A 24320-nucleotide genomic window follows, 5' to 3' on the forward strand; every position below is an offset into this window, starting at 1 on the left:
GATGCAAGATTTGTTGTTGCGGTCTTTTATTCTTTTTTCATTTGAAGTTGCAGCAAGATCCCCCCATTTTTTTCCTGACTTCGCCTCCTTGCAGGATCTAGAGATGGAGACTGTGACTTATCTTCAGCCCTTTTTGTGTTTGGTGATGAATATTTAATTAGATTACCTCTTTCCTATTTCATGTGAGCAGATGAGTTCAAAGAAGGTTCAAAGAACAAGAATGGCAGATACATTAGAGACAAAACACTGTTCCTCTGAAATAATTGTCTTTTGTTTAGTGTTGGATTGGCTCCCTGATGGTTTCTGTAGCTTTCATTCTGTTCTGGACTGTGTTCTTTCCCCTGTATCTTCATTTTTCACTGGCAAATCAAGCAGGAAAGTTACCTTCTATACATCCTAAAAACTAATATCTCAGGCTAACAAAACAACACAGTTTGTCTTTCCCTTTGCGAGGTTTGCCTTGGTAGTCTTCCTGGATGTGTCCAAGACGTGTTTGATGATGTCCTGGAGTTGCAATGGGCTGGTCTACACTGCTGCTATACCATCATTTGCAACATGTATCCAGGCACTCGTACCATACTGGCAGCGGGATGGAGAACGTCCTTGCTTCGCAGTGCATGTGTCTGCAATAACGCTGTTACTCCAGAGTCCGACCCTCCCCCTTTACATTGCAGGCTTGAGACGTAACTGATTCGAAAGGCTATGATGTTCATTGATTAAAGAATATGCTATTAAGAAACTAATATATCACTTGAATAATCAATAACCCAATTAACTAATAATCACATCATTATTATTAATCTACAGTTTTGTTTTGCGCATTGCCAAACACAACGATAAATGTATCACTCTTAAATTGCATGAATCACACACAACTACTATGAATAACAGTTTTATCATCTTTGCCTCCCCAAACCCCTTAGTCCTAAGGTGCAAGTGTCTTCCTCTTTACCCTCCTGCACCAAGTCTTTCGGCCACGGCCCTGATGGAGAGCTCAGCAGGTTGTCCAAGGAGGTCCCTCCAGCTTCTGGGGTGGTTGGGTCCAGAGGTCAGTGTCACCACCACCCCTAGGCATCCGTCCTCCTACCATCAAATTCCCCAGCCTCCTTTGTTTTTACCTGGTTTTATATCATTCCTCATCTTTTCTATTTCTGGATCCACCTTTTCCCTGCCTTTGCACCTCTCTTTCTCAGCCCAAACTCCTTCCAAATGAACAACCTGCCCCTAACCAGTTTTTCCTCTCGGTTCCAATTCTGCTTCATCCATACTCAATTTTGGTGTTTCTCATGGTGACCAGAAATTCGGTGTCTCTGGTGCCTCAGAGGTGCTGAGGCAATCTCAGCCTTCTGTGGCATTACTGTTATGGTTGCTTGGGTACAGGTGGCCTTGTGAGGCTTGGTGCCCCAAAACTCCCACGCAGTCATTGGGTTACCAACAGGAGAGGTGGGATCAGCTGGAGAAGGCCTATCCAGATCTCATCCCTCTGGGTCTAGCATGTGCCATGAAACATCTCCTTGAGCTGTTCTTAAAAGGTACCAGGACTTTGCTTTGTGCTTTCCCATCATGTGCCCTGGCTGTGCCCATGGGATGGTGCTTAAGAGAGGGAATCTGCTGCATGGGCAAGGATTGGTCCCCATTGCCTCCTCTGTGGGCAGGGGCTCGATTTGGGACGACCAGGCTCGAGGCTCTGTTTGCTCATGCAGATGCGGTTATCTCCTGCTGTTTGAGACTCCCTGGGTATCAGAAATAGGCACACGGGGTGGGCAGAGGTGATGTGTGAGCTATGGGACAGGGGGCCTGAAGTAACATCTGGGAACCTGGTGGGAAACCATGGGGGGTTCTTGAGTGTCTCCGCACGCCTGCATGTGGGCAGATGAATGGGGAACGTTGTTCCAAGGAGGCTGACACCAGCCCAAGTGTCCACACTTGCAAGCCCCCAAATCCAGCAAGAGGAGACCTGCTGCTGAAGCTGGGTGAGATGAAGCTCATCCCAGAACATCTGGGTTCCCCCCAGGGAGCCCGGACTCCTGGGACCTCATGCCCCGTAGCTTATAGGGGATGGGGGAACAGGGATACATCCCCTGCCTCTGCCTCTCTGTACAGGACCGACAATCCTGCTCCAGGGGGAGGTGATTTGCAGCTAGTGCTGCAAGAAGTCCAGGCATCTGCTGGGCACTGGGCTTTTGGTAAGCCACAGCAGTGATGCGGGAGATGGACCCTGTGCTGCAGCAATGGGAGCTCGTGGCTCCCCTGGGGCTGCCCGGGAGCTGGCCCTGATGTGAATTGGGACAGGTATGGCATGAAAGCCCATGGGGACAAGGCCAGCTACGGCACCATCATCTGCTTGGCCCCTGACGCTGCCAGGGAGCAGTTAGGGCTAAATATAGTTTCACTGCTCCTGACCACCGGCTCTCCGACACCATCACCTCCCTGGGAGCGCAGCCAGGTCATGGGAGGGCTCAAGCTGGAAAATACCCCATGCAGACTGTCCTGTGCTGGGGACAGGGAAGGAAACTGAGTCTGGTGCCCCCCCTGCAAGCCTTGGACCAGGACAGGCCTCCCGACTCCGTGCTGGGTCCTCCTTCCACTCTCTTCCCCTTCACACTCAAACTAACCCTTGCCTCATTAATTGGGCTGAGCCCATTATAGTGCTGTCTAAAGCGGTATGGGGCAGGAAACTGTATTGACAGAGCCACATCGAGTGCCATCACGAGGCAGATACCTTGCCGGGTCCCATACGTTGCTGTGAACTGAGACTGGAAGAAATGTAGGGAAGGGCTCCTGGGGCGACAGTCATCGAAAAATCCTTGGTGAGCTGTGCAAGGCCAGAGGGCTGGGTCTGTAAATACCTTGGAGGTGGGGAACAAGAGCTGGGGAGGGAGAAGAACAGGAAAGTTAAAGGTTAGCTACTATAAGTCACAAGGCAGAAAAAGCTGGAAAGAAGTGAAAGCTGGAGAGGAGAAGATTGAAACCTGACAAGTTTAGGGAAGGGGTTTTCTGAGGTGGACTGCTGTGACGGACAAAACCTGGATGCAGGAAGAAGAAACATCTCAAATTGCAGTTGAGCCTAAGCCATTGTTATCTCTCTCGATAGCCAGGGGAGAAAAATCAGCCCCCAAAGCCTTGCTGAAGCATTGATCACGTTCATCAGGATTTGGGCCAGCTCCACATGTGTCGGTCCCGGTACAGCGATCGTGAAAGCGCTGTGCCTTGCTGACGTCGCATCTAGCTGAGCTGAAGTTTTGTTTGGTCTTTGCAGAACGAGACCTGCCCTGGAAGCCCCCAGTCCCAGCACTGAGATCTCAGGACCCAACCCAGTTGCTCTTACAGATGTGTCCAGCATGGTAGGAGCCCCTGAGCAGGGGTGATGCGTTCGCACGGAGGTCTGGATCCCTTCCCAGGATCTGTCTTCATGCTGGCTCATCCCACACTAAGATCTGAGTCGATCAGCCTGCCTGCAGGGACACAGCTCACACCCGTATCCTCCTGATGGCATTAGTGTGGCTGGCTGCATCCCCACCATCATCTTCTTACCCTTGTGCCTGAGTTTCTACCCCGCTGACACCCACCGGCTTCTTCTCAGGGAGAGCTGTCTGCTCCTCCTTGCTCTGCTCTCCGCTTCTCGGCTACCCTCCTCAAAGCTTTTGGGTGCTTTTTAAGGCTTTTGGAAGAAGCTCTCTTAGTTTCTCCCTGTCTTCTTCATCTCAACCCGGCTCGAGTGTCCCCTTCCATCGTGTCACCGTTCCTGAATCCCTTGAGGCCCCTCGGTGCATGTGCTGTTATAGGGCATGGCACAGAGCCTTTGGGAAGAGCAGTATTTTTTGTTATTCTTACTTGTTTATACAAATAAAACATACTGAAGTATTTTGTTTGCTTCAGGATGACCCAGGTCCTACAGAGTCTGCTGATGGTCAGCCTCAAGACTCCCACTGCCAGGTTTATGCATCTTCCTTTCACTTTGAGCCTGTAGCTTTTCTTCCCTTCTTGGGTGTAACAAGCTCTTCTGGTCTCCCCAGCTCCTCTCCCACACAGTTTTTGGGGGTTTGCTAACTCATGTCCCATCACTTCATATGATCACGGTGCCTCCCTCACCACCGACCCACGTGACTTATTTGTGCCCTGTGATAAGGCCCCTTTGCTGTTGTACCTAAGCGTGGTAGGAGCCCCTGAGCACGGCTGATGTGTTCACAGAGGAGATCTGGATCTCTTCCCAGGATCTGTCTTGGTGCTAGCACCGAAACCCACACCCATGAGACCACCAGCTTCTTGGTTAGACACCTATCTCCCAAGGCTTCCCCACGGGGCCCAGGAGGAATGGACAACTGGCCCCTCTGAGATGCTGGTCCTAAATTTTTGTGCCATCTCCTCTCTCAGGCTGAGCGAAGGTAGGAGAGGAGTTAGTGCCATTTCTTCCTTAGGATTCAAGAAGAAGAAACCCCCGGCTTCTCTCTTGGCACTGAGGATATGACATTTTGCTTTCTTCTACTCTGTGGATAGACTGATGGGTCATCTGGCTTCAGTGCAGACTGTGGCATGTGTCCAGCCACCTCCGTGCTTCCTCACCTTGCCAGCCAACTCTCCTCTCCTCACCTCCTAGCATATGGCTGGAATTCGGCAGAAACTCGCTGCTCCAGGTCCGGAGCGGAAGAGTTTCACCGCTGCATGCCATCTCCCAGCCTAATTTCCCCCATCACCCCCCACCCCACTATCTCACACCCAGTGCAAGAGACCCCGGGATGCCCCCGCACAAAAAAGCACACGAGACACTGCACAGATCATGAGAAAAACGAAAGAAATGCCAAGGCAGTTTATTTACAACTGTTGTGTACAAAAAAAGGACAGCTCGTGCCACAACTAGAACAGCCCCCTCGCTCTTTGCCCATCACCTTCTTCCGTGCTCCCCTTCCCGGCAGCCCCTCGTGCCCTGGGTGCTGCTCCCCACCTTGGACTCCTGGGCCTGGGAGGGCGTTTTGCAGCACAACGAACAAGAGATGCTCTTTTTCTCCAGACCTGCCCATGCTAAATCAGTGCTTTGAAAGCCTTATCTGGCAGTAGTGGAGACTGAGACCTCCGCTGACATCAGAGTTAGAGACTGATGATGTGCCAGAGCCTAGCAGGACTGGGACCACTGCTTGCTAGCAAACGGGAGCGGAGGGGCTGTTCTTCCACCGCCCTGGCAGAAAGCAGACTTTCCACCTCTCCCGGCTAGGAGGGATCCCACAGCAACCTCTCTGCTTTGCTCACCCTTAACCCAGCCTCCCTGGACACAAAGATCACCCTGGGATCACACCGTCTGCTCAGCAGGACCCACAAAAGACCTCCTGGGCCATTCACAACTCAGGACTACCGTTTGGTGGTGTCCCAGGCTGGGTTTCTTCTTGGCCTGGAGTCATCAGGAGGTGTGATCGCCATCCCCAGGGACTCCCATACCCACCTCTCCCTTGCTCCCAGTCCTACTTTTGCTATGGATATTGCCTTCTTGCACTGTCCAGAGAGGTGTCTCCACACCACCTCCTGGCTCTCCAGTCTGGGCTCCCTCAGCTGCTCTCTTCCTTTTGCTTTACCCCACTCCTTTCACTGCAGTTTCCATAGCCCTGCTCTATTTTTCTCTCCTGCTCTAGCTCCCCATGGGGGTGATTTCTCTCCTCAGATAATCATCTGAGCCTCTGAAAGCATAAGGCTTTTCAGCTGCTCTAGAGCAGAAAAGGGGATTTCATCCAAGAGTTCCTGGGAAGATGTCTCAGGAGGTTTCTTACAAAAAGCAGCCCTTTGGGAAATCACGGGGCTTTTTGACTTCACCCTTTCAAAAGGATCCTCGGCATCTCCTACAACTGGATAAAGCCTTTGGAGCAAGCGATTCTCGCTCTCCGACCACCTTATTCCCAACCCCTTCCCCAAAACGGTGCCGCAAGGTCTGCGAGCAACTAATGCCTGCTCTGGGCAAGAGGCAGGAGAAAAGGAGAGAGGGACACCGAGAGATGCTGCTGCTGCACATCGACGGCCAGACATCCACCGGGGGTGGGAAGGAAGAGGAGAAAGAAACAAAGCTCGAGGGCCACAGGCACGCACGCACGCACGCACGCTCGCCCCACGGTCGCAGGGAGCGCCGCCCCGTCTGCCCGACACGGACCACCAAATCAAAGTCACACACGACGCACATTTCCCCCCTTTCCCTCCCCACCCGCTCCATCCCCGGCCACCCCCCCCCTCCTCGGCCACCTCCTCCGCTTCGCCGACCCTCGGCGGGGCGCGTTCACACCTCTCTGTCGGACACGGAGGGCGCGCGAGACCCCCGGAGAGGTTTCCCGATGGACGTCCCGATGCCGGCGCGCCGAAGAGGCACCCGCGCGCGCGCGCCCGCCCGCCCACCCACCCACCCCTCCTCGCTCCTCCCGCGACGCCTCCCTCCCCACCCTCCCCGAAACGAATAGGATGGCTTCACTGGTCAACTCTTTACATTCACAAACAAAGCAAGCAGAGGAACGTCCCGTCCCGTCCCGTCCCGTCCCCTTCCACCGGTCGACCTTGCGCTGCGGCAGCCTCTACAACCTCCCCGGAGCTGTCAGTCCGATCCGCCATTGCCTGGGGCTCTTTACCTGGAAGCCTCTTCCTTTAGCTCCTTGTTTTTCCTCACTTCTTCCGCGTGTTTGTCCTGTGGGGAGGTGGAAGGGAGAAGGGGAGAGGGGAGGGGGGAGACCGGGTTAGGTTGCCGGGCTTCGGGCCCCGCCGGCGGGCGAGCGGCTTCGGAGGGGTTCGCAGGGACGAGAGCGTTCGCCAGGGCCGGGTTCGTCCCGGGAGGGACACCGATGGGTCAACAGCATCCTCTCCTCCCCCGGGGTGTTTTAAGGACTGTGGAGGCACTCAGGGACAGACAGACAGATTGTCCTTGCCCTCTAGCTAGGAGGTAGACGTCAACCGGACAAGATGGGAGCCCCAAGGAGATGGGGTTGGCTCGGATTGTCCTTCATTATCTTGTGCTCTCTGTCTCTGAGCCAAGGCTAGCTGAGGCGTTTGGAGAAGGGCACTGAGCGAGCTCCTTGCAGAAGGGATGTTTTGGAGGGAGCTGGAGGTGGCGAGGGTGGGACCTTCCATGCTGAGGTTGGGAACAGACCTGCTTCAGGGAGAAAGAAGAGGTCTGCACATGTTGGCAGGGTGGAAACATCTAGCACAGGCATCGTGGACCCCTCCAGCTCCGGCCAGGGAACTGGCAGGTCCATGGCCACTGGGAAAGGGCCCAGAGGAAGATCTGTGACCCGGGAGGTGGAAAAACCACTAACGGCAGGCCAGGGCCACCGTGGAGGGGGACGGGGTTGTTCAGAGGGGAGCGAAGGATTTGCACACGTGGATTTGCCCCAGCTCTCCTTGGAGAGCGGCGTACGCACCCACCGGCCATCTTGCAGCCTTTGGGCCGCTCGTGAGCCTATAGACACGTCGGGTTTGGTGGGGTCCCCAGGACCGGGCACCCCCACCCAGCGGGACGTTGTGCTTGGGTAATGCCGCGTAGCTGGAGGGGAAGAGGGGCACCCTTCGGTGGTGTCCCCAAGGGGGTAATGCCACCCCCAAGGCCATGCAGGACTTTCTGGACCTCTCTCCCAGCACGTACCCCCCCTCCATTCCTCATCCTTCCCTCCGCCCCTCACTGGGCTCTCACCTTCTCCTGCAAGCGCTCCAGCATGGCTGCTAAATGGGCCTCGCGGTTCTCCTTGTTGGACTCCATCTTCTGCGCCAGCTTCTCTTTGGCCATTTTGATGAAGTTATTGTTCTCCTCGATGGCCTTCTGGATGACCTCCCGCTCGTGCTCCCGCTTCTCCGCCAGGTGCTTCAGGAGCTCGGCCTCCTGGTACTGCGTAGGCAAAGCGGACAGGGCGGCCGCGGGTGACGGACGATGCACGGGCTACTGACCCACGTGCACGCACCACCCTGCATCCAGCCCCACGGAGGGATGCCCTCTAGCAACCAGGGTGGGGGGATCCCGGCCGTGATGAAATGGGTCCCCGTTTCCTCCACGTCATGGCTTTTTTTGCAGGTGGATGCGACGTGCTGAACGGGCACCCCGACTACGCGGTCGCACATCCCCCGTGCCTCCCCAACGCGCGCGGGCCGCGGGACCTACCTTCCTCCGCTCCTCGGCCGCCTCCAGCTTCTTCTGGATCTCCTCCAGGGAAGGGTCGCGCCGCCGCGGCAGGGAGGCGTTGAACTCGGGGATGCCGTCGAAGGAGGGCGGCTTCAGGATCACCTCGAAGGACTGCCCCGAAGTGCGCTTGTTGAGCTCGATGACTTCCATGTCGGAGATGACGCACCAGGTGAGGTCTACCGTGTCTGCTGGGAGAAGGCGACAGGCTGAGCGCCGGCTCGGGCGCAGGGGCACCACCAGACCTTGCACGCACCCGTGGGCAGGTGCATCCCACCCATTCCTTCATCCAGGAAGGGAATATTTGGGCATGCTGAGGGGCTGGCAGATCCCCCCCCGAGGAAAGGCGCGCAAGCAAAACCCCTCGTGGGCGGCGCTCAGCCCTGCTTTGGGGCACAGAGGGGAAGGGGCAGCCGCGGCCCCTTTCCAGCTGTGAGGACCTCCCGCAGCCAGCAGCGAGGCTGGGCATCCCCCCTTCCATCGCCGCTGTCATGCTTGGGCCTGCTGGCATGAATCAGCCTGCATCAGCTGTCTGCCTAAAAATACCGAGCCCACGCGCGGCGCTGCCTGCAGCTGAGCCCCGGCGGAGGGAAGCCGCTGCCGAGCGGCTCTCGGGGTGGAGGAGGTGGCCGTGGCCGGCATGGTGCCCCGTGCAACCCCAGACGGGCCTCTTGCACCCAGCTGATTGCTTTAAATGAAGGTCACGGGTTTGCGGGCAGCCCCCGTCGTCGGTGCGCCCCGGGGCCGCGCTCCTACCTTCGTACGTGTACGCCGGCTTGTTCAAGGGGTCCGAGAGGAAGCAGGAGCAAAACAGGGAGACGAGGGGCAGCTCCTTCATCTTCTCCTTGTAAGCTGGGGAGAGAGCGCAGGAGAGGCGGGTCGGCCGGCGTCGAGGGGCGCAGGGGGCATCTTGGCAGGCATCGGGGACGCGCGGCCGCCCCGGGGCAGGGGAGCGGCTGGGATGGGGCACCAGGGGTTTCCCGAATATTGCAAACGGGCCGATGCCAGCCAGCCGGCGGAGCGAGGCTTGCAAAGGCACTATCCAAAGGGGGAAACTGAGGCATGCAGCGAGTGGGTGCTTCACTCATGGCCACCCAGGTGATGGTTGTCCTGGTAAATTAGCCACGTGCATGACCCCGTGCCTGTCCACACTAGGGTGCTCGGGGCAGGGGTTAGCACGTGTCAGGGCCATCCCCGGGGTGGTTGGGTTGGGGACCTGACGGGCTGAGGGAAGGGCCCTGCTCTCTGGCGTGGAGGCAGCCCTGGGGCTAGGCAGGAGGGAGCGATCCGGGCTGAGCAAGGCCAGGCGCATGGTGCCACCCGAGGTGTCCCCACGTCCCCTCCGCAGCCGCGTGACGGTGTCCGTACCGGCCAGAGTCATGGTGTCACGTTGCTTGGGCGTCTGCAGCCAGAAAGCTCCTGGGGGCCTGGGGAGGAAGGAGGCTGGGTGTCAGCGCCAGGGGTGTCCACGGGAGGCTTGCGGGCATCACCCAGCCCAGCCCTCCTGCTGTGGTCACCCTCTCGCGGGCGACGCTTGCCAGGCACACGCACCAGTGTGGTGTGATGGGCATGCACTGGTGTGGGGTGATGGGCACCCACGGGTGTCATGGACGTGCACTGCTGTGGAGCGATGGGCATGCACTGGTGTCACGGGCAGGCACCAGTGATGTGTGATGGGCATGTACCAGTGTGGTATGATGGGCACACACTAGGGTGATGCGATGGGCATGCAGCGGTGGGGTGTGATGGGCACACAGTAGTGTGGTGAGATGGGCACAGGATGTTGTGGTGGCATGGGCACACACTGGTGTGGTATCATGGGCATGCTGTGGTGTGATGGGCATGACCTGGGGGATGTGATGGGCACGTGCTGGTGTGGTGGGGTGCAATGGGCATGCCCTGGTGTGATGGGCACCCACTGGTGTGATGCGCATGCCTTGGTGTGATAGGTGTGTGCAGACATGATGGGCATGCCCTGGTGTGATGGGCACGCAGTAGCGTGGTGAGATGGGCACAGGATGCTGTGGTGGCTGGGGCACCCACTGGTGTGGTATGATGGGCATGACCTGGGGGATGTGACGGGCACCCATTGGTGCGATGGGCATGACCTGGGGGATGTGATGGGCACGTGCTGGTGTGGTGGGGTGTGATGGACTCACCTGGGTGTGATGGGAATGCACTGGTGTGATGGGCACACAGTAGTGTGGTGAGATGGGCACAGACTGGTGTGGTGTGATGGACATGCTGTGGTGTGATGGGCACCCACTGGTGTGATGGGCATGTGTAGACATGATGGGCATGCCCCGGTGTGATGGGCACCCACTGGGCTGGTGTGATGGGCAAACCCCGGCGTGATGGGTCCACACTGGTGTAAAGGGCGCACAGTGGCGCGATGGACACACGCTGGTGCGGTGGGATGGACACACCCCGGCGTGGTGAGATGTGCACAGGCTGCAGTAACGGGTGCGCACACACCGGCGTGATGGACACACACACCGGCGCGATGGACACGCACACACCGGCGCGATGGACACGCACACACCGGCGCGACGCAACGGGCAGAAGCCGGCACGGCGCAGCCAGCTCCCACCGCCCTTCCCCACCCCGGGGCTGCCGGACGCGGCACAACCCCCACGTGCAGCAGAGACCAAACACGTGCACACGCACGCGCACACACACACACGCGCACACACACGGGGCTACACCAGCAGCAGCGTGTGCACGCGCGCACACACGCGCACGCTCCCCCCCGCACCGTGCGGGCTGTGCGTACGCCCCCACGGAGGCTGCGCACCCCTTCGCCCACCCCGCGCATCACCCTGACGGCTGTGCATGCCCACGCACCCGCGCACGCACACCCCCGCGAAGGCTGTGCATGCACACACACACACCCCCCCCCCGGCAGCGAGTGCAACCCCTCCGCACACCCTTCACGGGCGCAGCTGTGCCGTAAACCCTGGGCCGCCCGTGCTGCAGCCCTCACGTGTGTCTAGAGCGCCTCAGTCCTCAGCTCGCCCCTTGCTGGGTCTGGGGGAGGGGAGGGCACAATTCCCCTTTCCCAGGGTGTCCTGCCCCCGGGGTCACCAGGAGGGTTTCCCGCTGGAAACGCCCGTTCTGGTTTTGCCAAGAAAATGGGGTTTGAGCTTGATTTTTGGAACCACCCTGTGGAAAATGGCTTGCGTTTCCAAGGAAAGGAGGAAAAAAAAAATCCTTCTTAAAAAGGGGGGGGACTTAAGCTGCTGGAAACGCGCTATTCTGCCGATTTCCAGGATAGCCGCTGGATCTCTCCCTGCTACAGCTGGGCTTTAGCCTCTCCGCCGTTTTTCGGGAATTGCTGGGATGGGCACGGACACGGGGTCCAACCCTCCTCGGCCGGCCGAAGAGCCGGTCTGCGAGCAGCTCGTGCCAAGCCCGGCGCGGAGGCAGGGCTGGGATTCTCCGGTGTCTCGTGTGCGGACACGCGGCTGTGCCGGAGAGCTGAAAGAGGGGGCGATGCCGATGGTGGTGGTGGGGGGGGGGGGGGGGCCTTGTGCTTCCTCTCCGCACTCATCCTCGCTGGATGAAGCGGCTGTTGGGGGTGTTCGCTAGGCTAAACCCCTCTCCGTCGAGCTCCCCTTCCTCCGGCCCCGGCGCGGCGGGGCACAGCTTGGGCCTTGCCCCTGCTGTCTCCCCCAAACTGCAACCTCGCTCGAACCCCGGGCAGCCGCGGCGCCGAGGGGCTCGGGAAGCGGCGCACGTGGCAGGGAGCCCACGCGCGGCCGGGGCCACCTGCCCGCCGGCAGCTCCCACCCTGCCACGGCCCCGTCCCATCCCGCCCCGGCGGTGCCAAAAGGGGGCTGCGAGACCCGGTTTGGGGGGGGGGGGGGTCCGAGCCATTCCGCGCCCCTCGGTCGCCGGGGAGGCGGGGAAAAGCCGCCTCCGGTCCCTTCCCCTTGCAGGGTGCCAGGGATGGAGGAGCCGGCGAGGTCCCAGCTGGAAGCCTTGGGAGCGACGGGCGTTTTGCTCCGCTCTCCGGGAGAGAGGGAGGATCCCAGCTGCCTCCTCCCTGCCTCCATCTCCCTGCCTCCCTCCCCGAAATAAATATTTGGGGGCCTGCTGAGCGCCGGTCACCTCCGCCAGCTTCCTGCCACCATCGATAATCCAGCCCGGTCCTGCCGCTCCGGATGCTCCGCGGGCCCATCCGGGGGGTCCGGGCGATGCCCCCCCCCCCTCCCCGCGTCGCGGTGCCTCGAGACGGCGGCGCGGCCCCACGTTCCGCTGCGATTCCCGCAGCCCGGGAGGGTGCAAAGCCGGGGGGGGGGGTGGGTTGCACCCGCTGGGGGTGCACGCAGCCCCCCCCCCAAAAAAAAAAAAAGCGTGGGGGGCATCGCCACCCCGGATGGAGGTGGGGGGGGGGGCTGCAGAGGGACGGCGGGCGGTGGACAAAAGGGGTGTTGCAGCAAAATCCAGGTGCCTCCCGCCCCCCGTAACTTTTGCAATGCAAAAAAAATACACACACCCCTAAAAAAAAATATAAAAAATATAAAAAAAAAAACAATAAAAGCGCTGCCCAAACTTGCGCACGCTGGCGCGACCCCCCCCCCCCCCCCCCGCCGCTACTCACCGCACCGCACCGCACCGCACCGCCGGCGCCTGGGCTGCCGCTCGCCGCTCTCCGGGCTCATTTAACGCGGCGCGCGGGGGTCGCGCGCGCGCCCGTCCCGCCCCGGCGCCCAGCGCCCGCCATGACATCACCGCCGCCGCCGCCGATTGGCGCAGCCCCGGCGACGCGCTCATTGGCCCGCGCCCGGGCCCGAAGCGGCGCCAACCGGGTGCCGGCCCGGTGACGTCACGCCCCGGGAGCTATTTTCGGGCCGGGCCTGGGAAAAGGGGGGGAGGAAAAAAAATAAGAAAAAACGGGGAAAAAACGGAGCAAAATAACAACAACAATAATAATGATGATAATAATAATAATAATGATATAATAATAATAATGATAATAATAATAAATGCATCTTTTGCTAGGCAGGTTGCAAGGGAGGGCGGCACGTGGGGCGTGAGAAAATTGCTTCCACGCTCCCGCTGCCGAGGGGGATTCGCCCCACGATGTGCCAGAGCAGGGAGGGATGCTGAGCCGGGGCCGGCGGTGAGGAAGACCAGTGTCGCCGCCGGAGCGGAACAAAGCCGGCGCCTGTGGGAGCGATGCGGGCTCGGATGCATCCGCCTCCCTGCTCGGGGAGGGGGGTTTGATCCTGCCCAGGCTGGGGCGGCCGCGGGAAGGAAGGGGCAGGACGGCCCTTGCACCCCCGTGCTGCGGGGTTTAACGTTTTGGGGGACAGGGGGGATGCTCCCCTCTCCTTTCCCGTTGTTTTGCACGCTCATCCGTGTTGCACCGTCCCCTTCCAGCTCACGGGGTGCACTGCACACCCCACGGCACCTCCAGTGGGTCCCGGCCGCCCTGCTTCACCACTCCCCGTGCACGGCGGGAGCCGGACCGGGATGCGCTGCCTCCCACCGTGCCACCCGCTCCCAGCCCCGTGGCGGGCGCGGGGAGAGTCCTCCTTCTCCTCCTCCTCCTCCTCCTCCTCCTCCTCCTCCTCCTCCTCCTCCTCCTGCAAGCGGGGCGGCGGGAGCGCAGCGAGGCCGAGTCCCAGATTCCTGAGCCTATTTTGGCGCGAGGCCGCCCGCCTTCCCCTCCGTCCCGTTCCCCCGTCCCAGTTACGGGCAGCGCGCACGAGCCCCGCGGCCGCCTGGGGACCGCGCGGGTATATTTAGGCACCGGCCTCCTCCGTTATGCAACCGGCACGGGAGCAGCTGTGGGGCGGCGATTCCCCCTGGAAAAGGCGCGTTGTCGGCCGGGGGATTTTTCCATGGCGTGGACCAGGACAGGGTGACCCAGCGGGAAGCCAGCGGGGTATCGGGGCGCGGGGCTGGTGCTGGCGGAGATGGCGGCAAAGCGCGTACCCCCCGCGCCGTGGCCGGCCCAACGCAGGCACGCAGTGGGGAAGGGCCCCTTGCACCGTCTTGCACGCCTGCACACGCTTCGACGCGCCGCCACGGGCCGTTCGGCTCCCGCTTGGCGTGCACGGGCGCCGCTGGCGTTGCTCAGGTTGGCTTCTCGCGTGTGCGCAAGGGGAGGCTCCCACTGACGGTGCGGGTGCGTGCAGCGGCGTTGCTCCCTGACCCATGACGCGAGCACATGCGTGCAGCAGCATCGCTCCCCAACCCATGGCACCAGCGCGTGCGTGCAGCAGCGTTGCTCCCTGAGTGATGGTGCGAGTGCCTGCAGGCAGCAGCGTCACTCCCCAACCCATGGCATGAGAGTGTGCACGCAGCAGCGTCGCTCCCCAACCCATGGTGCAAGCACGTGCATGCAGCGGCATCGCTCCCCGACCCATGGCGTGAGCGTGTGCGTGCAGCAGCATCACTCCCTGATCCATGGCACCACTGCGTGCGTGCAGCGGCATCGCTCCCCAACCCATGGAGTGAGCATGTGCGTGCAGCAGCGTCGCTCCCCAACCCATGGCGCAAGCGTGTGCGTGCAGCGGTGTCACTCCCTGACCCATGGTGTGAGCACCTGCGTGCAGCAGCGTCTCTCCCCTGCGAGCCCGGCTGCTCCCTCCTTGCAGGCTCTCGTGCCCTGCACAAAGGCAACGCAGGGAACCGCTGCTCGTGCGCATCCCTGGAGCAGCATCCATCCCACCTGCGCAAGAGCACGGCTGAGGCGTCAAGCAGCTGGGGTGGGATCCGCCTTTCCTAGTGGGGACGTCTACAACCGAGACGTCCCCGTCCAAGCGGCGCGTGCTTTATCGTCCCATCCGTGCGAGCAACGCGCTCTGCACCACGGTTTATCTCGCCGCAGGCAGCCAAGGCCCCGCTCCGGGTTTAGCACCTGTGTCCGGGCAGCGGAGGAGCCGGCGGAGGCGCCGAGGGCAGGAAACGGTCAAGCTGCGGCTGCCAAGCGCGGGATAACAGGCTATTGTGGGGCGAGCCGGGCGCTCCCCGCCGCGGCTGGTACGGCTCCGAGCCCCGGGCACGAGGCTCCCCGCGGGGGCGGCCGGGATTCAGCGCCGCCGGGCGCCCTGCCCTCCCGCAGCTGCCTCTGCGGCCCGACGCTGCCGCCCCTTCCCCTCCGGCTTCTCCCGCGGATGGGGAAAGCGAGGCAGGAGGCGCCGCGCCGGAGGTGCCGGCTCCCCCGGCATCGCCGCAGCCCCGGAGCCCGCCGGGGTCAGCAAACGTCCGGTCCCTCCGGGAGGAGCCGGCGGCCCCCTTTGCCGGAGCTGCTCCGGGCGCTGGGACGTGGCGGTGGGTGGCTTTGCCCGGCTCGTCGCTCCGGGAAAGGCGGCTGAGGCCTCCGGCACGCCGGGCCCGGCCAGCCTGCACCCTGCCCTCTCGCAGGCAGCGGCTGCATCCGCCCCGGCGGTCCTGCCTCCGTTTCCCTTGCCCATCCGGCCTCGGTTTCCCCAGGGAGGATCCTGCCTCGGTTTCCCCAACCACCCTGCCTCGGTTTTCCCAGGGTCCCTGCCTCGGTTTCCCTTGCCGCCCGGCCTCGGTTCCGCCGGGGGGGTCCCTGCCTCGGTCCCCCCGCGGTGGGCTGCACCGAGCCCCCGGACCAGCCCCAGCAGGGGTTAATGCCCGGAAGATTTAGCCGGGCTCCGGATAAAAGGGAGGGAAGGAGGGATGGAGGGAGGGAGGGAGGGAAGGGGGCCGCTGGGAAAGGATGCTCTCCCGCCCGGATTGGGCAGAAATGACATCACCGCCTCGCGGGCGCCCAATGGGAGAGCCGCCTGCTTTTCCCAAATATTGCCCGGCCGGATAAATCCGGGCTGCTGCTGCGGGCGATGGGGCTGCTGGGGGTTTCAGCGGCAGCCCGGGGCGAACGGGGGCTTTTCGGCAGCCGAGCCCCCTCCCCGGCCCCCTTGGAGAAATCCCCCCTTCGGGGCCGGCGCTGGCCTGGCCCCAGCTCCGGGGACTCCGGATGCGGGTGAACGGGACCCCAGGGTGGGCACAGGATCCCGGCCGGAGCCGACCCTCCTGCCGGCACGGCTTGGAGCCCCGTCTGGTTTTGCCTGTCCCAGCTGCTGGGGCCTCCACTGCCCCTTCCCCGCCACAGCTATCCCGGGAAAAAAGCTGCTCCCCTTGGAAACCGTGCTGCAGCACCGGAGGTGCGAGCAAGTGCTCAGTTCTGGGGAGACACTGGGCAGGTTCGGGGGTGCAGGGTCACCTCCCGGGCCAGCTCCGGCGGAGACATCCGTGTTAGCGCGAGGAGCAGCGTCTGCTGCCCTGGCTTCCAGTCAGAGCCGTTTCTCCATGGGAATGAAGTTAAGTTTAGGGGAAGAAGCAGGTGCCACTCGTTGCACTGCTACGCCGGGTCTCAGGGAGCCAGGCGGTTTGTTAATTCGTATTGTTCCCTGCAAACAATTTTCTTCACTAAATGATTCAGGAAAAAGTCAAAACGTTTCAGTTTCGCCATCCGGAGCGATGCTTCGTTTCGCCCTTTCTTGCCATTTTTTTATTCCGAACGCCCGCTCCGGCGCTCGGCACCTCCGCAGCGAAATGCCCCCTTCGGGCCCGGCAAAGAGAAACGGCTCAGCCCGCTCGAACCGGGGCGAGCGCAGCCGCTTCGCTCCTCCGCCGGCAGCTATTCCGCACAGGAGCATCCGATGCAAACGGAGCGAAACCATGGAAACCGCCCGGTAATGCCGTCCGTCCGCCGGGAACCAGGGCTCGGCGCGCACCGGCTGCCGCAGCGAGCAGCGAGGCGCTGCCGGGGCGCCGCGGAGGGCCAGGGCTCTCCGGAGGGGTTAAAATCCACTGGGATCGACGCGGGCTTGCAGAGGGCTTTGGAAAGGCCCCGGATCGACGTCCCGCGATCGCCGCGGCGGGAAGCAGCCAGCTCCGGGCGCCGCCGCGCGGAGGGCAGGGTCTCCCAGGGCAAATATTTTTCCTAAATTAAAAACGTGGAAAAATAAACAGCGGCAGAGGGAGACTGAGCCTTTTGGAGGGGGGGGGGGCTGCGGCTCAGGAACGGGAAGGCAAAGCGGCGTTTCCTTTGGGATTTGGGGAGGAAGCGGCGCACGAAGCCCGCGGCGCCTCGCACGGCTCCGGGTCGCCCGTCGCGCGCAGCCCCGGGCCGGGCCGATCGCTGCCGCGCTGCATTTGCTGCAAAACTCCTTTTTGCCTGTTTTGCAAACACCGGCTGCACCTCGTCACCCGGCTCCTGGAGCTGGGGATTTAGGGAAAAGCCCTTTAGAGCGGTGAAGTTGCTGGGAGAAGGGTTGGAGAAGGCGGGATGTCGCGCGCCATCCCCAGCAGGGATTTTCCCAGGTTTTCCCAGCCCGACCCACCGAGCGCCGGAGCGGAGAGTTCCCCGTGGGAGGAAGCGCGGAGGGGATGGAGCCGTCGCTCAGACTGTTTGCTATTCCCTTGGCCGGAGATTAAGCCGATTTTAAAAAGCCCGGCTCTGTCCTCCCGGCTCCCAGACTGCAGCGTCCCCCCCCCGGGAGGAGGCAGGGGAGAGCGGGGGCTAAAACCAGCTCGCTGGGAAAGCCGCGCTCACGCGAGCTGGGAAAGCCCCAGGCAGCTTAATTTGCTATTCCCAGCGCCGGAGCCGAGGGAGAGGCGAGCTGGGAAGCCCCCGGGCTGCTGCTCTTATCTCTGTGCAAACGGGCCCGGAGGAGGGAGGCAAGGGGAAACCGTCCCGCCGGGAAGCTCTGGCATCGCTGATGTGCCCGAATGGTCCGTGCACACCCTGCGCACCCTGGAAGGGAAATCCCTGCTCCTGGGATCCATGCGCACCCTGGCAGGGAGATCCCTGCTCCTGGGATCCATGCGCACCCTGGAAGGGAAATCCCTGCTCCCGGGGTCCATGCACACCCTGGAAGGGAAATCCCTGCTCCCGGGATCCATGCACACCCTTGCTGGGAGATCCTTGCTCCTGGGATTCATGCACCCCAGCAGGGAAATCCCTGCTCCCGGGGTCCATGCACATCCTTGCAGAGAAGTCCCTGCTCCCAGGATCCACACACACCCTTGCGAGGAGATCCCTGCTCCTGGGATCCATGCACACCCTGGTAGGGAAGTCCCTGCTCCCGGGGTCCATGCACGTGCTCACTGAGAAATCCCTGCTCCTGGGATCCACTCACACCCTTGCAAGGAGATCTCTGCTCCCAGGGTCCATGCATACCCTGGCAGGGAGATCCCTGCTCCCAGGGTCCATGCACACCCTTTCAGAGAAGTCCCTGCTCCTGGGATCCATGCACACCCTTGCTGGGAAATTCCTGCTCCCAGGGTCATGCACACCCTGGCAGGAAGATCCCTGCTCCTGGGATCCATGCACACCCTTGCAAGGAGATCCCTGCTCCCAGGATTCATGCACCCCGGCAGGGAAATCCCTGCTCCTGGGGTCCGTGCACACCCTTGCAGGGAAATCCCTGCTCCCAGGATCCACGCACACCCTTGCAAGGAGATCCCTGCTCCTGGGATCCATGCACACCCTGGTAGGGAAGTCCCTGCTCCTGGGATCCGTGAACACTCTTGCAGGGAAATCCCTGCTCCCGGGGCCTTCCTCGGCTCTGCTCCGGGGTGGAGAGGGGCAGGAGAGGAGCAGGAGCTACCAGAGACGTTCAGAAACGGCCGCGCGGAGCACAACCAGAACAACAGGGTTTTATTAACGCTAAAAAAGGAGACAACGCACATACATACACACTCTTTTTTTTTTTCCCTTTTTTCTTTTGGCGCGCCTATCCCAAAGGAGCCGCTGGGAGCCGCGGGCGGAACATGCACCGCGGCGGGGCGCCGCTAGACGGGGACGTCCTCGTGGACGCGGACGCGCAGCGGGCAGATGCGGAGCGCCTCGGGCAGCGCGTCCACCGGCGCGCCGCCCACGTAGAAGTAGGGGAAGACGGTGCCGCTGAACTTCTCGTGGAAGGTGTAGATGTGGGTCCGGCGGTCGGCGTCGTAGAAGGAGAGCTCGCCCTCGTCGCAGTCCAGCTCCACGCGGACCCGCGCCAGGTCGCCCAGCGCCGCCTCCGAGCGGGCCGAGTTGGAAGCCCGGCACGTCTCGCCGTCGGCTCCGGGCAGCCGGTAGATGTACCAGAAGCCGGAGCGGGCGTCGTGGTGGAAGGTCCAGTGGGTGCCGCCGCGCGGCCGGGCCACCCCCACCCGCCAGTTCGTGATGCCGCCCAGGTCCACCTCCCACGTGTGGAAGCCGGCGGAGAAGCCGCGCGAGCCCAGGATGCAGGGCGCCGAGGTGAAGCGCTCGGGGTTTTCCACCAGCAGCTTGTAGCCCCCGTTGGTGACGCTGGTGAGGTCCTCGGACACCGAGAGCCAGCCCGCCGCTGAGTTGGGGTCGAAGCTGAAGGGGACTGCGATGGGGACAAGCGCGTTAGGAGGGCCAACGCCGTCTTCCTGGGGGGGGGACGAGCTTGGGGGGGGGCAGCAGCCACCACCACCTTGGAGATACCCATCTACCCATCCTTGCCTTTCTGGCGGAGAGCCAAAGGCATGGATCCACCCCAGCGAGGAGAAGTGCACCCCTCGGGGCTCCCTTTTGGGGGTGCAAGCGCCCCGGAGCACCCCTTCGCCCTCCGAACCCCCTTCCCGGGCGCAGCAGCGGGTTGCAATGGGCATTTCTGCTCCGTGCTCCTCCTCTTGGGCGTCTAGGGATGGAGACCCACCACCTCCCCAAGCTGTGCCCACCCGAAGGCTTTTCCTGCCACTCGTCACCCCAGCTGCAGGGCAGCCCCGATGGTCCCGGCACGGAGACGGAGAGCTCATCCCCTCCTCTCCGGCAGCCCTTTGGGCGCTGGAGGGCTGCCGGGGCGGCCGCGAGGGCGGGAGGGACCCGCGCGCGCGCTCCGTGCCCGGCGCCTCACCTACGGTGATGATGTCCAGCATCTTCTTCCAGACGTTGTACTGCAGCGAGCCCAGGTACTTGGCGACGTCGATGAGCATCCCCGAGGGCACGGCCTCCGGCTCCTCGGCCGTGCAGGCGATCCTAGGGCAGGACCGCAGCGGATGGAGATGGGCCGGGAATTGGGCTGGGTCTCAGGGCACCCCGGGGGACGAGATTCCGGCAGGGGCTTCACAGCTTTCCCCCCCCCGCCAGCCCCCTGGGATGGACTCATCCCAGCAGGGTGATGTGCCCCGTGCACCTCCGGGGCGCAGGACGGGATGTCCCAGGGCGTCCGTGGGTGCAGCACCAGCTTTGGGCACCTCCAGCACCTTGTTCTGCTGGAGCACCAGGACCAGAGAGGTCAGACCAGGAGGGGACACGCGGGTATTGGGCCTCGCTTGGGGCAGAGACCCCACTTGGCCCGAGTGGGAAGGGAGCCGAGGACCCCGGTGTCCTAGTCCAGCGGCGCGGCCAGGCTGCCCCTTGCAGAAGAGCCACGTTGGGTCCCAGGGAGGGGACACGAGGGCTCAGCCGCCCCGGACACGTGTCCCCCCCCTGCACAGGGGACGCGGCGGCGGTCAGAAGAGCGCTGGGACCTACCTGCGCTTGCGGTTCTTGTGTGTCTGAAAGAGAAGGAGACACCGTGCATCAACCCCCCCCGGCTCGCAAGGGATCGCAAAGGTCCGGCGGCGGGGGAACGTCGCCCGGCACCGCCGTGGTCCCCGCGGCCAGGGCGAGACGCCGGCCCCGGGCAGCGCCGCAGCGCCTTACCATGAGGAAGGTGTAGTCGTCCTCCTTGAGGTCGGCCTGGAGCTGGCGGGCCTCGCCGAGCAGCGCCCGGCTCTCCTCCGACAGCCGCTTCATGCCGCCCTCGACGAGGCCCTGCTTGTGCCACGTCTCCTCCTGCAGCTGGGCCAGCAGCGCCTTCTCCTCGCCCCGCAGGAACTCGTGCAGCTTCTCAAACTCCTTCCGGATCTGCTCCTCCAGCCGCGCCGCTTCCACCTGCCCCGCGCGGCGCGGAGGGACGTCACGGCTCCGGCCGGCATCCCCAGCTCCCCTCCGTCCTCCCGCACCGCACCGCTCCCCCCGGAGCCCTCCGGCCGCGGGAAGCCGGCGCCGGCGCCAACGCACCTGGTTGTGCTTGGAGATGGACTCGTAGGAGCGATGCACGGCCCCGAAATCCTTCACCTTGTCCCGCAGGGAGGTCTCCATGTTCTTCAGCTTGGCCTGCGGGGAGGAGACGCCCTCAGGACCCTCGCGCGCCTGAGCCCAGGGTTTCGAATGCGGAAAGACAAGAACCCCAACCCCAGCAGGACGGGGTTAACCAGGATCCTTATTCAACCCGTCCCGTCCCGGGTCACCTAGCGCAGGGTCCCCGCTGCACGCCAGCACCGCGGGGCCGTGCAAAGGCACCAGCCCCAGGCAGGAGCTTTGCACCGCGGCGAACCCGTCGCTCTGGTTTTAAGCCTTTCCTTTAATGCACCGTCAAGTCCCAGCCCGCCCCACTCCCCGGGGGAGGCGCAGCGCCGCGGGCAGCCCGCCGAGCCGAGCCGGGCCCTGACTCAGGGCGGCCGGCGGCTTTGCGGCGCGACGGCCGCCCTGCAACATTCGAAATCCGGCGCGTCGCCGCGCTGGGGGCTGAGTCACGGCTGCCTTTGCCAGCCGGAGGCGGGCGGCGGGGGCCTGGCACGGCGCCCGGCTGCCGGCCCCAGCCCCATCCCCGCCTCCCCGCGCGCGGGGACCCGGCTGGCGGCTCATCGCCGCGGGTCGCCTGTCCCCGGCACGCTCCCGTGGCCCCGTGTCCTTCCTGGAAATGCAGGATGTCTCCCCCTGCATCCCAGCTCCCGCCAGCCCAGGAAGCAGCAGGGACGTGGCAGGAAAGCCGGACGCTCGCCGGGACGTGCAGTTGTGCAACCCCCCCCCGCCCTGCTCCCTCCACTCCCCAAAACGTGCTCCCAGCCCCGCGGCGCTGCTGCAATAACCAGCACGCCTGGATGCAGGACAGAGCCGAGGAAACGCGGGAACTGGGCCGCTCTCCAAACCCCTCCCCGGGCCTCGGAGCGTCACCGCGCGGCCGTTTCCCGTGGGCCTTCGGGGCGAGCCGAGGGCCCGGGGTAATTATTAGCTGGGGACGGCGTCGGGGCAAGGCCTCCGCACCCTCCCAGCTGGGATGCGCCCTGCACGGCTGCTTCCTCTTTAATCCCGGCACGCCGGGAGCCAGCCCGCGTCAGTGCAAGCGCTCGGCGCGCGAGCCAAGGACGGGCGTTGGCAGGTACCTGCCGGGGCGCGGGAAGGCGGCACCCCTCTTCCCATGGCCACGCCAAGCCTGGCAGCAGCCGGCGTGCCCCGCACCCCTCCGTGCACAAGCATCACCTGGTGATCGGGTCCCCCCTGTCCCCCATCCCATCCCGCGACGGGAGCATCCCTCGCTCACCCTGAAATCGGCAGCCGTCTCCTGCACCGGCCGCATTTTGTGCCCTTGGTGCTGCTTGGCGCTCTGGCAGGCGAAGCACGCCAGCTCCTTGTCGTCCAGGCAGAAGAGCTTGGCCTCCTCGCGGTGCAGGGCGCAGAGGGCGGCCGCCCGGCCCCGCCGCTGCCCTTCCTCCTTGAGGATCATCTCCACCAGGTTGTTGAGCGTGTGGTTGACGCGGAGGTCGTCGAGCGAGGACGCCTCCTTGCACACGGGGCACACGTGGTGCCGGTGCTCCCAGGAGCGGCTCACGCAGCCCTTGCAGAAGTTGTGCCCGCAGCACAGCGTCACGGCCTCCCGGAAGGGCTCGTAGCAGATGGGGCACAGCAGCTCCTCCTTGAAGGTGGCCGTGGAGGACGAGGCCAGGACGACGGAGCCGGTGGCCGGGGGGCTGGCTCCCTTCTCCATGGCGCTGGGGGATGGAGGGATGGAGGGATGGAGGCTTGGAGGGAAGGAGGGAGGGAGGCCAGAGCCAGGCGTCGGAGAGCCCCGACTGGAAAAACAGCCCCGCTCCTGATGCAATCGGCTTCCTGCGGCTCTGACTCAGCCCGGCAGCTCCCTCCCCGGCCGCGCACCGGCCTGAGTGACACCGGGTCGGGCCACTGGCGGCAGCGCAGGGCGGGCAGGCAGCTGCCGGCGGCGGCACGCGGCGAGCCCGCGGGGGAAGGGGACCTGCCCGGCCCCTGCCCCTGGCCCTGCCCCTGCCCCTGGCCCTGCCCCTGCCCCTGCCCGCACCCCGGCCCGGGCGGACCCGCTGCCCGGACCCGCTGCAGCCCCTCTGTCCGGATCCGCGTTCCCGGTGTGGCCCCGGTGCAGCCCCCTTTTCCCGGATCCCGGCACAGATCCGGTGCCCGGATCCCGGTGCAGCCCCAGTACTCGTGTCCCGGTGCAGAGCCCTTTCCCCGGCTCCGGCACAGCCCCGGGGTAGCCCCCTTTTCCCGGGCCCCCACAGAGCCCCGGTGCCCGGATCCCGGTGCAACCCCCTTTCCCCGGGTCCCGGCACAGCCCCGGATCCCGGTGCAGCCCCGGTGCCCGGGTCCCGGCGCCGCCCCGGATCTCGGTGCAACCCCCTTTCCCCGGACCCCGGCGCCGCCCCGGAACCCGGTGCAACCCCCTTTCCCCGGACCCCGGCACAGCCCCGGATGCCGGTGCAACCCCCTTGCCCCGGATCCCGGTGCAGCCCCGGTGCCCGGACCCCGGCGCCGCCCCGGATCCCGGTGCAACCCCCTTTCCCCGGACCCCGGCGCCGCCCCGGATCCCGGTGCAACCCCCTTTCCCCAGACCCCGGCACAGCCCCGGATGCCGGTGCAACTCCCTTGTCCCGGATCCCTATACAGCCCCGGATCCCGGCGCCGCCCCGGTGCCCGGCCCCGGCTCACCGCGTGCCCGCCCGGCGCGGGGGGGGGGGGTGCGCAGCGCCGAGCACCTCGTGGCCGGGCCCGGGGGAGGGGGGGGGGTCCTACCTTGCCGGGGGCTCGGCGGGCGGGTGGCAGCGCTTGCAGCGACCCCTCCGCCGCGGCGGGCGGTGAGGGGCGCGGGCGGGAGCCGGCAGCATCCTGCGGCCGGGGACGAGCGGAGCCGGCGGCGGCGGCGGCGGCGCCCGGGGAGGCGGAGCGGGGCGGAGCGGGGCCGGGAGCGGGGCCGGGCTGCAGCCGGCGGGGAGGGCGCAGCGCCGGGCACGGCCCCCGCCGCCCGCAGCATCACCCCCGGTTTGGGGGGGGGACCCTAACCCCGCTGCCCGCCCTCGGCCGTCGGACCTGCTGCGACACGGCTTTGCCCCCCCCGCGACCCTCCTCCGGCCCTTTTCTTTGCTGCTGCTGCTGTTGAGGGGCATCTCCCCGGGC

At 63.9% G+C, this 24320-nt stretch overlaps 2 protein-coding genes across 9 annotated transcripts; both read right to left on the bottom strand.

Annotated features, from left to right (window-relative positions):
* Nucleotides 1-6423: 6423 nt before the first annotated feature.
* Nucleotides 6424-12824, bottom strand: STMN4 (stathmin 4). Of its 7 annotated transcripts, none has more exons than XM_067294882.1 (6): nt 12740-12824; nt 9500-9558; nt 8888-8983; nt 8114-8319; nt 7652-7843; nt 6424-6652 (listed from the first exon to the last, which is right to left on the bottom strand). In XM_067294882.1, exons 1-6 carry the CDS (start codon nt 12793-12795, stop codon nt 6593-6595), a joined length of 669 nt encoding a protein of 222 aa, XP_067150983.1. In that variant the 5' UTR covers nt 12796-12824; the 3' UTR covers nt 6424-6592. The 7 variants fall into 7 exon arrangements, with proteins under 7 accessions (XP_067150983.1, XP_067150981.1, XP_067150980.1 ...); XM_067294880.1 differs by having other exon boundaries at nt 6424-7111; XM_067294879.1 differs by having other exon boundaries at nt 6424-7114.
* A 5935-nt stretch (nt 12825-18759) lies between these two features.
* Nucleotides 18760-24072, bottom strand: TRIM35 (tripartite motif containing 35). 2 transcript variants are annotated; one of them, XM_067294471.1, is made up of 7 exons: nt 23940-24072; nt 22441-22888; nt 21138-21269; nt 20778-21008; nt 20607-20629; nt 19987-20108; nt 18760-19476 (listed from the first exon to the last, which is right to left on the bottom strand). In XM_067294471.1, the coding sequence occupies exons 1-7, from the start codon at nt 24029-24031 to the stop codon at nt 18911-18913; spliced, it is 1614 nt and encodes a 537-aa protein (XP_067150572.1). In that variant the 5' UTR covers nt 24032-24072; the 3' UTR covers nt 18760-18910. The 2 variants fall into 2 exon arrangements, with proteins under 2 accessions (XP_067150572.1, XP_067150571.1); XM_067294470.1 differs by having other exon boundaries at nt 21138-21233; nt 23940-24067.
* Nucleotides 24073-24320: the final 248 nt, after the last annotated feature.

The sequence above is a fragment of the Apteryx mantelli genome, chromosome 3 (assembly GCF_036417845.1).
Source record: "Apteryx mantelli isolate bAptMan1 chromosome 3, bAptMan1.hap1, whole genome shotgun sequence".
In the NCBI taxonomy this organism is placed as follows: domain Eukaryota; kingdom Metazoa; phylum Chordata; class Aves; order Apterygiformes; family Apterygidae; genus Apteryx; species Apteryx mantelli.

Excerpts from the sequence above, each read along its gene's own strand:
- STMN4 (XM_067294877.1), bottom strand. The coding sequence starts at position 12,795 with ATGAGCCCGGAGAGCGGCGAGCGGCAGCCCAGGCGCCGGCGGTGCGGT. Across the intron at positions 9,559-12,739 it reads CGGCGGTGCGGTGCGGTGCG|GCCCCCAGGAGCTTTCTGGC; the intron begins GTGCGGTGAGTA and ends CTTCCTCCCCAG. Across the intron at positions 7,115-7,651 it reads TGGAGCGCTTGCAGGAGAAG|CAGGTCTGTTCCCAACCTCA; the intron begins GTGAGAGCCCAG and ends TTCTCCCTGAAG.
- TRIM35 (XM_067294471.1), bottom strand. The coding sequence starts at position 24,031 with ATGCTGCCGGCTCCCGCCCGCGCCCCTCACCGCCCGCCGCGGCGGAGG. Across the intron at positions 20,630-20,777 it reads ACGACTACACCTTCCTCATG|ACACACAAGAACCGCAAGCG; the intron begins GTAAGGCGCTGC and ends CTTCTCTTTCAG. Across the intron at positions 20,109-20,606 it reads CACAAGAACCGCAAGCGCAG|GATCGCCTGCACGGCCGAGG; the intron begins GTAGGTCCCAGC and ends GTCCTGCCCTAG.